Source organism: Oncorhynchus tshawytscha, linkage group LG31 (genome assembly GCF_018296145.1).
Source record: "Oncorhynchus tshawytscha isolate Ot180627B linkage group LG31, Otsh_v2.0, whole genome shotgun sequence".
In the NCBI taxonomy this organism is placed as follows: domain Eukaryota; kingdom Metazoa; phylum Chordata; class Actinopteri; order Salmoniformes; family Salmonidae; genus Oncorhynchus; species Oncorhynchus tshawytscha.
Genome location: NC_056459.1, coordinates 20,199,041 through 20,213,078, shown reverse-complemented (window position 1 = coordinate 20,213,078; position 14,038 = coordinate 20,199,041). Strand labels below are relative to the sequence as shown.

Below are 14,038 nucleotides of genomic sequence, written 5' to 3'. Positions count from 1 at the left end.
TAATAATCTCTGATTGACAATCTTTGATTGTCCTACACAGTAAAAAAAAAGAAGCCTGGTTTGAAAGGCCTTCGATTTGTTTGAAGCTCAAACTCGGGGCTCGGTTGAGATAATCTGATATCATTCAGAGGAAATGGTTCCAGAAACTATTCACCCTGTTCAGATGAACACAAACACGATCCACACGGGAAAATTGCAATGATATGTATGATATTCTGAAATGGGCATGTTTCCCATCTACACGTTACAGAGAAATAAGTCATAACATAAAAGGTATAAAGTCATTGTCTTCTTGTTGGCATCTCTTAGCTCTCTTCAAATAGAATACCATCTCCACTGCCATCATCACAGTTAAAATCATCAGGGCCCGTATTTATAAATACGGGCCCTAAATATATAGAGTCTCAGAGTAGGAGTAGGACAGCAGTCTCTAGCACGGCATCTCAGTGCTAGAGGTGTCACTACAGACACTGGTTTGATTCCAGGCTGTATCACAACTGGCTTTTATTGGGAGTCCCATTGGGTGGCGCATTTACCCAGCATCGTCCAGATTAGGGTTTGTAGGCTGTCATTGTAAATAACAATTTGTTCTTTACTGGTTTGCCTAGTTAAATAAAGGTAAAATATATATATATATATGATTATGTCCATTCATTCTAATCTAAAAGGCTAAACTGATCCTAGATCAGTACTCCTACCCTAAGACACCATATGATTACAGGCCCTGAGCTCAATATTGACTTAGGTTTTGCACACATTGAGCTGCTGCTGTCAATATTCCACAGTGAAGTGGTGTGTGTGTCATTGAATGAACACTTAAAAATGAGAGGAGAAGTGATTCCTATGCAGATGGAGCGATACTAGAGGCTAGTGTCATATTCAGGTTGAACTGTATTACTGGTGTGTGTCACGCTCATGACACTGCACTCATAATGACACCAGAGTACCTTCCTTCTACAATCAATGTCCAGTGTCCTTCCACTGTCATTGACAGGCGATATGGCCCTCTGAGAATATTCATGTTAACAGCTGTAGGCTGTTTGTTTTAACTTCATCTGCTTTGTCTATACTGGGCATTTAAATAACTCATAAATAATCAAATCAAATCTGTTTATATAGCCCTTCGTACATCAGTTGATATCTCAAAGTGCTGTACAGAAACCCAGCCTAAAACCCCAAACAGCAAGCAATGCAGGTGTAGAAGCACGGTGGCTAGGAAAAACTCCCTAGAAAGTCCAAAACCTAGGAAGAAACCTAGAGAGGAACCAGGCTATGAGGGGTGGCCAGTCCTCTTCTGGCTGTGCCGGGTGGAGATTATAACAGAACATGGCCAAGATGTTCAAATGTTCATAAATGACCAGCATGGTCAAATAATAATAATCACAGTAGTTGTCGAGGGTGCAGCAAGTCAGCACCTCAGTAAATGTAGTAAATAATATAGTATTTGTTTATTTTTGTATTGTTCTTTATAGTTGTGGTGGGGAAAAAACCTTTGATCAGTACGTTCTCCAACACATTGCAACGTGCAAGCCACATGAGAGGTGCCCAGGGTTGCAAAATTCCTGTAACCTTCCTAAAATTCCCTGGTTTTGCAGCAATCCCGAGAGGAGGAGATTTCTTGCTTATTCTCTTCTGATTCTAGGAATTTTCCACCCAGGAGTTCTGGGAACCCTGGGAATTTTGGGAAAGTTCCAGGAACTTTGCAACCCTAGAGGTGCCTTGCCACAGGCTTTGCAAATCCAGTGTCCTGTCTCTCCTGGCCCACTTTCTCAGGTAAGTAATGTTGCTGCACATTCCTTAAAAACAGATCCAGCAAAACTGTTGGATTACTGCACATTATGGTTCACAAATGAAGAATTTCTGAAACCGTTCATAAGTGCTGATTCTCTTGAAACAAGGTTTCTGACGATGTGCTTGAAAAGTAAACAGAGAAAGGAGAAAAGTGGGTGCTATGTTAGTAAGGGTCCATTCTTCACCCCAAAATGACCTACCTAAAGTCGGAGCCCACCCTCTTGCCGTTCTCTGGTTCCCCCGGGTCAGGACAGGAGTTGGACGCCTGCTTGATGCCCCCCTCATTCACTGGACAGGGGAGATAAGAGCAGAGCATTATGATATATACAGGAGAGCAGTCGGAGAGGGCCAGAGAAAGAGGACAAGGCTCTCATGCTGGCCCTGTTCCTCTGTTCTTACACAATAGCCACCACACCAACACTCAGCATATACAGGATGTTAGGTGCACAGCAAGATGGGGGAGGAGATGGGACATCTACCACACCAACACTCAGCATGTACACGGTGTTAGGTGCACAGCAAGATGGGGGAGGAGATGGGACAGCTACCACACCAACACGCATCATGTACGGGGTGTTAGGTGCACAACAAGATGGGGGTGGAGATGGGACAGCTAACACACCAACACGCATCATGTACAGGGTGTTAGGTGCACAACAAGATGGTGGAGCAGCAACAAGATCTCATAGTTTCCCTTCGAAATTCGACATATTATGGATGAATGTCTATTTCTGATGCTTTCATTCTGCATGGATACAGGGTTAAAACTGAAACAACACAAATGTTAACAGTTTAGGCATTAATTCTGAGAGGTTCAGTTTGGGGAAGGATGAAAAGGAAATCATAGAAAACTACGCACCATTAACATCATTTATCATCAACTCTTCTCACGGCTTGCTAGAGCGTTGTGACCTGTGGTGGTGCAGTGGTATAAGCAGTAACCTCTTACCCTGAGCATCATCAGTTTGCGCCTAGTGTTGGGCAATCTATCGACATTCTCACAACCTGATTGTGATTCATTTGGATCACTTTGCATCTGAGGCAGAGAGTGGCATGTCAGTTTTCATTTTCCCTGTGACTGAGCCTCACTCACACCATGGCCATTAATATTGTCCACAACACCATGGTCTGACTGGAGGGAGGAGGGGAAGGAAGGGGAGGGGAGAGGGGGGCTAGTGTCTACACCAAGCTAATTACAGACCAATGCTTTGGACCACATCTGACCATGCATCTCAATGTTTTAGACATGGTTATGGTGGTCAAAAGCCAGCTGCAGCAGCCCATTGTTCACTGTCTCAAAAACCTGTCTTTTCAGGAGAAAATAACAGATTTAAAAGATTTAAATGCTTGTCAGGGACCAGACTTTAGTCCGGAGGGGTAGGAAGTTATTTGTAATATTTTTGAAATTCAGGTAAATATATAAACCACAGTCAAAATGAATTAGTATTTTGTGTGGCTAGCTAGGCACCTCTTTCGAAGAGACATGTGTACTTCTCTGTCAGTCGAAAACTATGTCCATTTACATCTATTCCTTGCTCCCAAAATAGCTCTGTCGCGTAAAGACAAGCACACTCAGGTCTTGCCACATTTAGACTTCCTAACAGGAATCCAGTCTTCTATGCTGTTCTTCCAGCCGTTCTGTCCTCTCTATCTTCAACTGCACAGATGGTGTCCATTACTATTGATGTGTCATGTGGCACGACATCAACACTCAGCTGAGTGCTGTTTATCAAATCCACCAGTCCTAGCTCCATCTCTTGGTCTTGTTTACCGGCTGCCTAATGGAGGATGCCAGTACATAGGGTCAGATAGCAAATAGCTAGCTTGCATAATGCATAATGCTAGGCTGGCTGGATGGGGAATTAGATGACTGATGATCAGTGGCTGGGTGTACCACACAATGGCTAGCATCGCAAATGGTATTCTATGGTATTCCCTATGGGTCCTGGTCAAAAAGAGTGCACTACAATATGTTATAATTAGGGACGTACCCAATATCCAGATTCTTAATTCCTATTTAATTTCCGTTGGGTTTAGTTTGAGGAGCTGAAGTTGAAGACAGGAACCAATAGGACAGCATGCAGAGCGGAGGGAGCACACAAGTATTTAATAGAAGGAAGATCCATGAAACTTTAACATTTAGGTACTGCAATGAAATTGGCTGGAGCTCAGTGTCTTACACAATAATACTTTCTCAAAATCTCAGCGTGGGAGGAGTTAAAACATGTGTCTTTGGAAATACAGTAAGGTTTATCTTGAGAAATTGTGAAAAGGGTCTTATACACCATGATATATATACTATACTATATATATATAGTAGGCCAGATTGATAGTGGGGAAAGATAGAGAGAGATTGTTTTAAAGAGCAGTAGGCCAGATTGATAGTGAGGAAAGAAAAAGAGAGATTGTGTTAAAGGGAAGTAGGCCAGATTGATACTGGGGAAAGATAGAGAGAGATTATGTTAAAGAGCAGTAGGCCAGACTGATAGTGGGGAAAGATAGAGAGAGATTATGTTAAAGAGCAGTAGGCCAGACTGATACTGGGGAAAGATAGAGAGAGATTATGTTAAAGAGCAGTAGGCCAGACTGATACTGGGGAAAGATAGAGAGGGATTATGTTAAAGAACAGTAGGCCAGACTGATAGTGGGGAAAGATAGAGAGAGATTATGTTAAAGGGTAGTTGGCCATATTCAAACCTATGTACCGACACTGTAGACATCTGTTCCGGAGGCTAACACATTACTGCTAGACCAACCAGGCTACAAAATCAGTTTATATTTTATATAGTATATCTCCTTGTGACCAGCAAAACAATAGACAGCAGATAAGAAAAAAATGAATGGTGAAATGTAGGAATATGCAATGAGCCACACAGAGCAAGAATGAAAACAATTCAAAGTATTTGATAGAATATGTATCACAGGAAAACAATGTTTCTCCCTGCTGAATGAGTGGGTGTGGCTTTACTGGCTTTCTGAAGTAGAATATGCTCAGAAGGGACATTATGCATTTTTTCATTTGCGTGGATACTTGTATGCGAGTTCAAAAGGTGAATGTATGTTTGTGGATAGGGCTGCTAATTAGATCTGTTGTATGTACTGTAGGTCTATATTATTTGTTGCTTTGTTGAGATTAGTTTGACCGTTGGATATATCTCTCAGGAACCACCTGGCGTAGTGTAGGCTACATAGTGTGATGCACAGAGAATGGCAAAGGCCTGAACGACTAATTGACTAAGAAACACTGCGGGAATTCTTGAGCATATATGTCTTCATGAACCAGGACATTAAATCATGAGACAAGGGCCTAATGTATATGCATTAGCTATAAATGTTCAGAAGGAACACATTTACTTCTTAATGATTAGTGTAAACACTGTTTTACCTTTGATGACTATGTAACCTCTGGAAATGACAGCTGCAAACTTTGTACTGGTGTCTAATCTTATATACAATCTATAATCCTTTATAGAGTAGAGTTAGACCAGACTGGGTCGTTCACTGTTTCTTACTTTAACAGTGCTTTAAGAGAGGCCCCAGTGCCTACTTCAGATATTTACGATGGCCATTCGTGTCACTTCCGACTGCTGAGTAAATGTCAGATATCTAAAATGGATGAACATAAAAACAAATCAGCATGAAGCAAACCTGCTGATGGGATAATGGGGAAAACAAACAAAACCGATAGAAAGACTATCATTATTCGAGAACATTTTAGGAACTATAGACACTAAAATAAAAGCTTTTTTTGAATACAGTACCAGTCAAGTATGGACACACCGACTCATTCCAGTGTGCAAAGCTGTCATCAAGGTAAAGGGTGGCTACTTTGAAGAATCTCAAATATAAAATACATTTGGATTTGTTCAACACTTTCTTGGTTACTACATGATTCCATAAGAGTTATTTCATAGTTTTGATGTCTTCACTATTATTCTACAATGTAGAAAATAGTAAAAGCAAAGAAAAACCCTTGAAAGAGTAGGTGTGTCCACTGTTGACCGGTACTGTAGAAATGTAGATGGAGTCCACAAATAAACATAAACAGTGAACACACGCACATGCACACCCACCCACCCACCCACCCACCCACCCACCCACCCACCCACCCACCCACACACACACACACACACACACACACACACACACACACACACACACACACACACACACACACACACACACACACACACACACACACAAACAAAGCCAGCAAAATGCCGCCTTATTTAGACTTTTCCGCAGCTACTTTACTTTGCCCTAAAATGTTCTCCTTTCAAACCGGCAGCAGCAGCAGCAGCATGTCAGTGCGCTTGACAGCTGAGAGGAGGATATGTTTACACTGCTGCCTCCCTCTAGGTCAGTAAGCTGCTGGAGAAATCCCAAAATACTCCCTGAAAGTAGCAGTCAGTGTCAAACTAACATAGCAGGCGTAAAATAATATGCCTGAGCGGAGTCCCCACATCCGTTTTTCAGCGGCAAAGGAAGCTAAGTTGAATTAGTCGTATCCCTGAAATCCGGATACATCTGGTTGTTGGCAACTCAGCTAAGGGTGGTGTCAGCCAAGAAACAAACCCAAAAACACTCACTACACATAGAATAAGATTGTCTTTTTTCCAAGTCTAAATACATCTACCTTTAAAAATAATGATGGTGAGAAATGGTTCCCCTTTGGGGATGACTGCGGATTGCTGTGATTGTTGATTGTTGCATTCTGGTGCTTTATTGTCCAAATGAGCAATACATTATCAATGTTCTGTATGTATATTTTATACCGCCATCAGTCATACATAAAATGAGTACTCTGGGATTTGAAAAAAACAACAAAGCAGTCAGCCCACCCCCTTTTTTTGGAAAATCATTAATTTCAAAGTTCAAAAGATGTAACAATCCCAGATTGCCCTTTAGTTTTGTATTTGTAGAGTAAAGGAGAGCAGGATCCTCTATCTATGGCTGTCAGTGTTTCTTAATGTTATGTCTATCAATGTTATGTTTCTTGTCGTATGAGCGCATCACAACATGGCCTAAAGAAAACAGCGATGATTTAAAAATGCCAGGAGAATAGTTCTAGGGTCTCATGTATGATGGATGAGGCATGGCACAAGGCAAAGAGAGGAAAGACAGATTTTCTGTTCAGTTGATTACAGAGGGTCATTCAAGACTCTTCTACCCTCAGTGCGTCTCAAATGGCACCCTATTCCCCATATAATGCACTACCTTTGACCAGAGCGGGCCCTAGGTCAATAGCAGTGTCCTATATAGGGAATAGGGTGCCATTTTGGACACAACCACTCAATGTATAAGCTTCAGTGCTGGGACGCCAGCTCCCTGTTTTCACCATCCGTCACTTTGGAAAGCAGTTCTAAAACGACAGGCTTCGCCACATGAAATTTCGGCACACTCCATCGAGTCCCTCCCTTCACCACCAGAACAATTTGTCAGCTATGTTTAGAGAAGTTGCCTCTTATTCCCGCAGAGATGTCCAGCGAAGTGTGAAACCCAAGGGGGTTTGAACCTCAGTACCATACTTAGACAGCCTGGCAGTGAGTAGTCAGTCAAACACACACACACACACACAACCAACTCACCTGTTACACCAGTCGCAGTCCTGTCACAGGTTTCAATGTACAGTCACTCATTTATCATTCACACAAAGACAGACCTCAGAAAGCTGTGTACAACATAGACAAACCATGCAGAAAGACTCCCCAGGGTCCAGTTCTCATCACATTGCCTGGTTTATTGATGATTGGATTTGGAGTGAGTAGGAGTCTTTCTCCCGTCAAGTGGAAGGAAGCCATGCGTCTTGTCATGCCCTTGATTAACAATGTAGTTGCTTTTCAAGTTATTCCAGAGTACTTCTAGGAAGCCGTATATACTGTAGTATGCAGTGAAGGGCCTACAACTTTGCCGGGGGGTGGGGGGGGCATTCGGCCAAATGGGCCATTGTAGTGTTGCTAACTGGGTATAAGAACACTTATTCAGTTCACACATTAGTATGTTTATGCACTACAGTCTTTATTGTTTCTGTTTACTTTCTCTGTGTATAATATTGATGTATATTAAAGATAAGTAGCTTTCAAAGAACAGTGTTTTGTTCTTTGGGGCTTTTTCAGTTTCGTCATATTTGTATAAATGCATTAATACAGCAAAGCATGTCTCTGTGAATACATTTAACTGATTGCTCTAATGTGGATTTAATAACATGCAATATGGCACGGCCCAAACACAGCAAACAAACACGCAGAGAGGACATGCACACATGCCGAAGAGGACACCGTGCACTATGGGAATCCTGCTTATTTTCTTCTTCTTCTATTTCATACAAAATTGTCACTGAATATGAGTGAAAATCCAAATGGGTGTTGAGAAGGCTGCATTGCTCAAAAGCACTGTTTTGACAGGAGCTTTTTCGCAATAACCCTAACATTACATATGACCGATCATTTTTGTTGCAGACCCTTTATAAAATCATGAAAATGCAAATATGTTGTTGTGCAGCAATACATTGCTTTAACTTTGAACAAGGCACTTAACCCTAACTGCTCCTATAAGGCACTCTGCATTACACATAGAGTTAGTTGAACATGTTGTCTTTTGAGACTTTGCACAGTATTAGTGGTGCAAGCTCTTCAAGTAGACAAAAACAAATCTGTCCATTTGTGAAGTGCCTTTGTTCAGTGTAGATGGACAAATCAGTATGCTAAAAAATGTGGACAACATTAATTGCATGGACAGTGTCAAGTACACAGACTAAACAAAACGGTTTCAGGTAAACAAAATGCTTCATAAGAAGAGAATGAAACATTCATTAATGCACTCATAAAACATCAAATTAAGAGCATTCCATATTTTTGCTAACATCGGAATGCCCTTGAGCATCCCTAGCTCATCATGACAGATAACCATTCCCCAAGACACATCGGTCAAAAACACGAGTGTCACTGTGTCACACCTACTCCTGCTCCACCGCTCCAGCGTTTGACGTCGCCAGTCTACCAACCACCGGTCCTGGCAACCATCCTTACGGACACCTGCTCCCAATCGTTACACACACTTGGACCTCATCATCACCTTGATTACTCTCCCGTTATTTAGCCCTCAGTAGCCTCAGTCATCAGGCAGTATTGGTTTTGTTCACGTTCAGTACGCTTCTCCAGTTTTGTTGGTCTGCCTTATTCTTATCATTAAACTTACCTTCTGCACCTGCTTCCTGACTCCCAGCATAATGCGTTGTACACTGACTAGATTTTTGTTGTTATCTAGGTCTTTAATTAAAAACCCTGTGGCCGTCAATAATTTGTACTTTGTTCATCAGGATTCCATCAATTTAAGATGCTTCCCAAGTCGGAAGTTTTTCGTTTTTTCCCTCCCATAGTTGGCCCGCAGATTCGATAATAAGGGAAATTGCATCGACTACCCACTTTGAGGAGTGGAATGCATCCCTAATATCAGATAATTCAAATCAATATTGCATATGCTACACCTTGGAACAGGCTTTAAGCGATATCGACTCACACACGTGCACTGTAGCACAGGACGGCCAGAGCTCAAGAGTGCATTATTCACCAGAACACTATTAACATTCATTCATTTATCATTTATTTTCCTATCCACACAAACACATATAGCTAACTTGACACAAGCGTTTCTGTTTATTAACTCTGTCGTCTTTGACACATGTATGACTTGGTAGTACCACAGCTGAGCTTTGGGTTCATTGTGAGGTCATGGCACGTTAATATAGTGATATACCATGCTACAGTTGGATTATACTGTAACACAGATGGTCACGACACAACTACTCAATTATTTGAAACCTAGGATACTGCTGAGGGTACTTATCGTTTAATACAGAGAACGTCCTTGTAATACAGCCAATGCCCTCGTAATACAATTGATACACCAACAATATGTGTGATTCACACAGAGTTATAAATAATCTGAGCTTGCTTGATTAATTTTGCACATCTTTCTTAATTAATTCAGCCTAAGGGTCTGCAAATGAAAATAGGAACAGTGGCTTCACCTGGCTAGTTAGCTATTGTGACCTAATCAGCAAACAGAATGTGTGTTATTGTTTTTGGAATATCTCCTTGACGGCATGAAGCAGATCATTTGGGTTTTGGATGGTGGTGTAACTCCAGGATTGCACATCAACTCAGTGGCCTTGTGGTTAATGTACATCCTGAGATTAGGAGGTTGTGGTTTTGATCCCTATTTGAGTCATACCAAAAATGGGGCCAGATGCCTCTTTTCTTGAGTCATATCAAAAATGAGGCCAGATGCCTCTCTTCTTGGCACTCAGCATTAAGATGGATTTGGGATAAGGCCCTGCGATAGACTAGTGTCCTGTCCAGGGGGTGTACTCTCTCCTGCCGGATTAGTTGTTCTGGCTCGGACAAGGCAACCTTCATCCTTCAGGATTGCACAGTGCACATATGCCTTATCATTATTGATGCTGCACAAGACCAATGGTTATTGATTCAAGGCATGATGGGTGGGCTGGGGACTGATCGTGCATTCAACAGGTTATGATGTCCAAACAAAGCAATGACCAAATTATTGAAAACATGAAACACATCGACAAACAAACATGCACAAGCACACACGGGAAAACAGAAATAACAGATTTACCATAACAGAGTAACAAAGGGTAGACTCACAGATAGAAAACTTGTTGCTGTTGTCTTTTCCTGGGAATAATTTTACTCCTCTAGATTTAAAGTCTACAGACCTTTTCACTAGTTAAAGGGAAAACAAAAACATGAAATCAGGTAAAACAGGTTCCAAATAAACTGATCAGCATTGAAAAGCAAGAAACCCATCCTCCAAGCTTATGAAGAAGAGCACAAATCATAGCAGCAGCAGGTAACAACAAAGAATAATGTACAGAAATAAAATAGGCAAGATAAAATGAAAAGATAAAAAGAAGAGGAGGAGAAAGATATTCATATATAAGTAGCCTACAGGGCTTCTGTTCATTTTTCAACCTTGAAATGATTGGGGGGGTTTTGTAGGATGGCAGACCAGACCAGGGTAGAGTAGAGCAGCCAATATGGATCAGCCTTTAGCCACAATCCTCAGAGGAGTCTTCAGGGCAGAGGAGGCTGTCAAGGTTTTTTTTTGCAACCGAATGGCCGATTTGTTATGCCGCAGAATGGCACGTTGGGACATAACAGTGCAGACGTCCGCTCACATACACACACGTACATACACACACACACTCGCTCGCACATACACATACACACACGTACATACACACACACTCGCTCGCACATACACATCCACACACGTACATACACACACACTCGCGCATACATACACATACACACACTCGCGCGCACATACACATACACACACGTACATACACACACACTCGCGCGTACATACATATACACACGTACATACACACACACTCGCGCGTACATACACATCCACACACGTACATACACACACACTCGCGCGCACATACACATACACACACTCGCGCGCACATACACATACACACACGTACATACACACACACTCGCGCGCACATACACGTACATACACACACACGTACATACACACATACTCGTGCGCACATACACACACACACACGTACATACACACATACTCGCACGCACATACACACACACACTGCCCCTGAGCAAAATAGGGATTTTCAGGTGTTGTGCTGGAGGCTTTCATCACTATTTCAGCTCATTTGAACAAAAGCCCTGTGAGGAATGACAAGTGTAATAATAATAATAATAATAACAACAGGATCACATTCAACATGTGTAAAAACATCATGATAAATGTTTTCTTTTCTGTTTTCCAAAACAGTATGCGTTCAAAAGACCCAAACATCTACCATTACGTATTTAACGCTCTTGTTAAAAAATACCCGGGGATTCACTGTCAGATATAACATGGGTGATGAAGGATTATAGTAGGATATGGAAAATAGGTGGGATAAGAAGCATGCAGCATTGTGTGAGGCTGTGGAGGTGCTTTCTCTCTCTCTCTCTCTCTCTCTCTCTCTCTCATGGTTCCGTAGTTCAGGGCAACCCTCACAGCCTCACACATTTAACACAGAAAGGTACACTAGCACATTGACATTGGCTTCACTGATTCAGCTTGTCTGTAAAAAAATATGTGAATCTTTTTTTTAAATATAGAGCTAAGACATTCTTAACATCTTGATCCAAAGATGAAGTCTGGGGTGAAACTCATTATGATATGTCGATACATGTTTCACTGAATGACAGAATGAGAGGCGCAACGGTTTTTGACAACTGTCAGTTGTCCTTCAGAATATTGACATAGAGATGGCTGAGATCAAAAAGGTTTGCCCACCCTTACACGCAGGCTAGAATTTTTCTTCATGAATCTTGTTCTGGAGGCAGCTCTGAGTAGTCACTAGCTGGAACAGCCACAAAGTCATAAAAGTAATTCAACTTAACCCTAACCTTAACCACACTGCTAACCCTAATGCCTAACACTAACATTAAATTAAGACCAAAAAGCTAATTTTTACAATATACCCATTTGTCTTTGCAGCTGGCCCACCATGTGGAATCGCTCAGTTCTGCCTCAAGGACAAGACTCATCCCAATACACGTTAACCTGTCCCTTATACGGGGAAAGATTGCATTAAAAACATAATCTTAGAGTTTCAGACATCAAAGGTTGTGTAATTCCGATTATGAAAAGACCAACTTGTAAGGAAAAAGTGTTCAACGCCAAGTCTTGATTTGCATTTCAACGTGAATTAAACTGTGACCATGTCATTGGATGTAGGTAAAAAATAAGAAATTCCCTTACGTTTAAAAAAATATTCCAATCAGTTTTCCACACAGATTTATACTTTTCAACCAGTTTTTGACCAATGGGCGGCTACTGTACAGCATGCTTCAAAGCTTCTGCAGACCTGTGGTTTCCTGTTACTACTTGCTTAGATGTTATATTTTCACTTGAAATTCTTCAGAAAGTCCAAAGTCCCCAATAGTACCTCATGTCAGCAGTGTGTACAGCTGAGAATAACAGAACATCATTCAAGCTGTTATTATATTCAGTTAGAGTGGACAGTACCTCTTCCGTACAGGCAGTGCCCAACATGAATAATGGCACAGATGACGAACTCTTTTAATAATGACATGTAATCGACTTACTTAATTATAGTTCATCTGTGAGGGATCTGCCTCTTAATTTACGGGTGACACTTCGATGGTCACCGATGAGCACCACTTGAGCAGCATCATTTGCCATGCCTTAATGTCCTTTCTTGGGATCTGGTTAATTTGCTTTGCGATAAATCAGCCCACGAGTTTCTTTGTGCTGATACAGTATGTAAACTATGTAAGGCTGTGTTTACACAGGCAGCCCAAATTCTGATAATTCTTTCCACTAATTGGTCTTTTGACCAATCACATCAGATCTTTTCACATCAGATATTTTTCAGAACTTATCTGATTAGGTAAAAGACCAATTCAAACGCAGCCTTAAAGACCCAAGGCATTCCTCATGCACTATGTAGGATTGACAAATGGCACCTTCAGTCTGAGCTCTTATTAAACCAAACCTGAATGGTTTATTATTCACATTTTATAGCCCTCTGGTCAGCATTCTTTCATTAATACATAAAGGCAAAAATTATACATTGATTCCCATGCTGTGCCAAAAGAAGCTAAAATTAGTCAATTTAAAATGGATTTGCGTTTCTTGCCCTATGCCGACTCGCACAGGTTGCCTATTGGTTGATATCTGCTGTTCAGTCGTGACATTTCGTCATTCGTAGAATGACTAAGAAAGGATATGTACGAAGAGGAAGGCAACCATCTCTTATCAAAACATGTCTTTCTAATTTAGTAAATCAAAATGCAGTTTGACTCCAAGACAATGGTTACCTACCAAATCACAGAGCAGTGGTTCCCAACCTTTTTCGTTTACCGTAACACCAACTGAATTTTTCTCTGCCAGGAGTACCCCTGAAGTACCCCCTCATGTGCATTCTAGCAGTAAGCCAATGAGTCTTCTCAAGTACTCCCTGTGGATAGGCCAAGTACCCCTAGGGGTCCAAGTACCCCTGGTTGTACCCCTAATACCCCATACATTAACCATGTGTTTGAGGAATCTATTTTCCACTTGTTTTGTGCTGTTTTGACTTTATTGGGGATTTAAAAGAAATTAAAAGCAGTCTGTACTATACGGCACTATAATCTTGCAGCCGGTACTACACTATAACTGGGTGAGACAGAAA

The 14,038-nt window shown here is 41.4% G+C and overlaps 1 protein-coding gene across 1 annotated transcript in view; it reads right to left on the bottom strand.

Annotated features, from left to right (window-relative positions):
- The window catches only part of LOC121841470 (CUB and sushi domain-containing protein 3-like), a 633,380-nt gene that overhangs the window by 318,134 nt on the left and 301,208 nt on the right, over positions 1-14,038 (bottom strand). Inside the window, exons 7-8 of the mRNA XM_042310031.1 lie at positions 10,458-10,535; positions 1,992-2,079 (exon numbers count right to left, since the gene is read on the bottom strand). Of these exons, the coding sequence (XP_042165965.1) occupies positions 1,992-2,079; positions 10,458-10,535 (166 nt within the window). The remainder of the gene's footprint in view (positions 1-1,991; positions 2,080-10,457; positions 10,536-14,038) is intronic.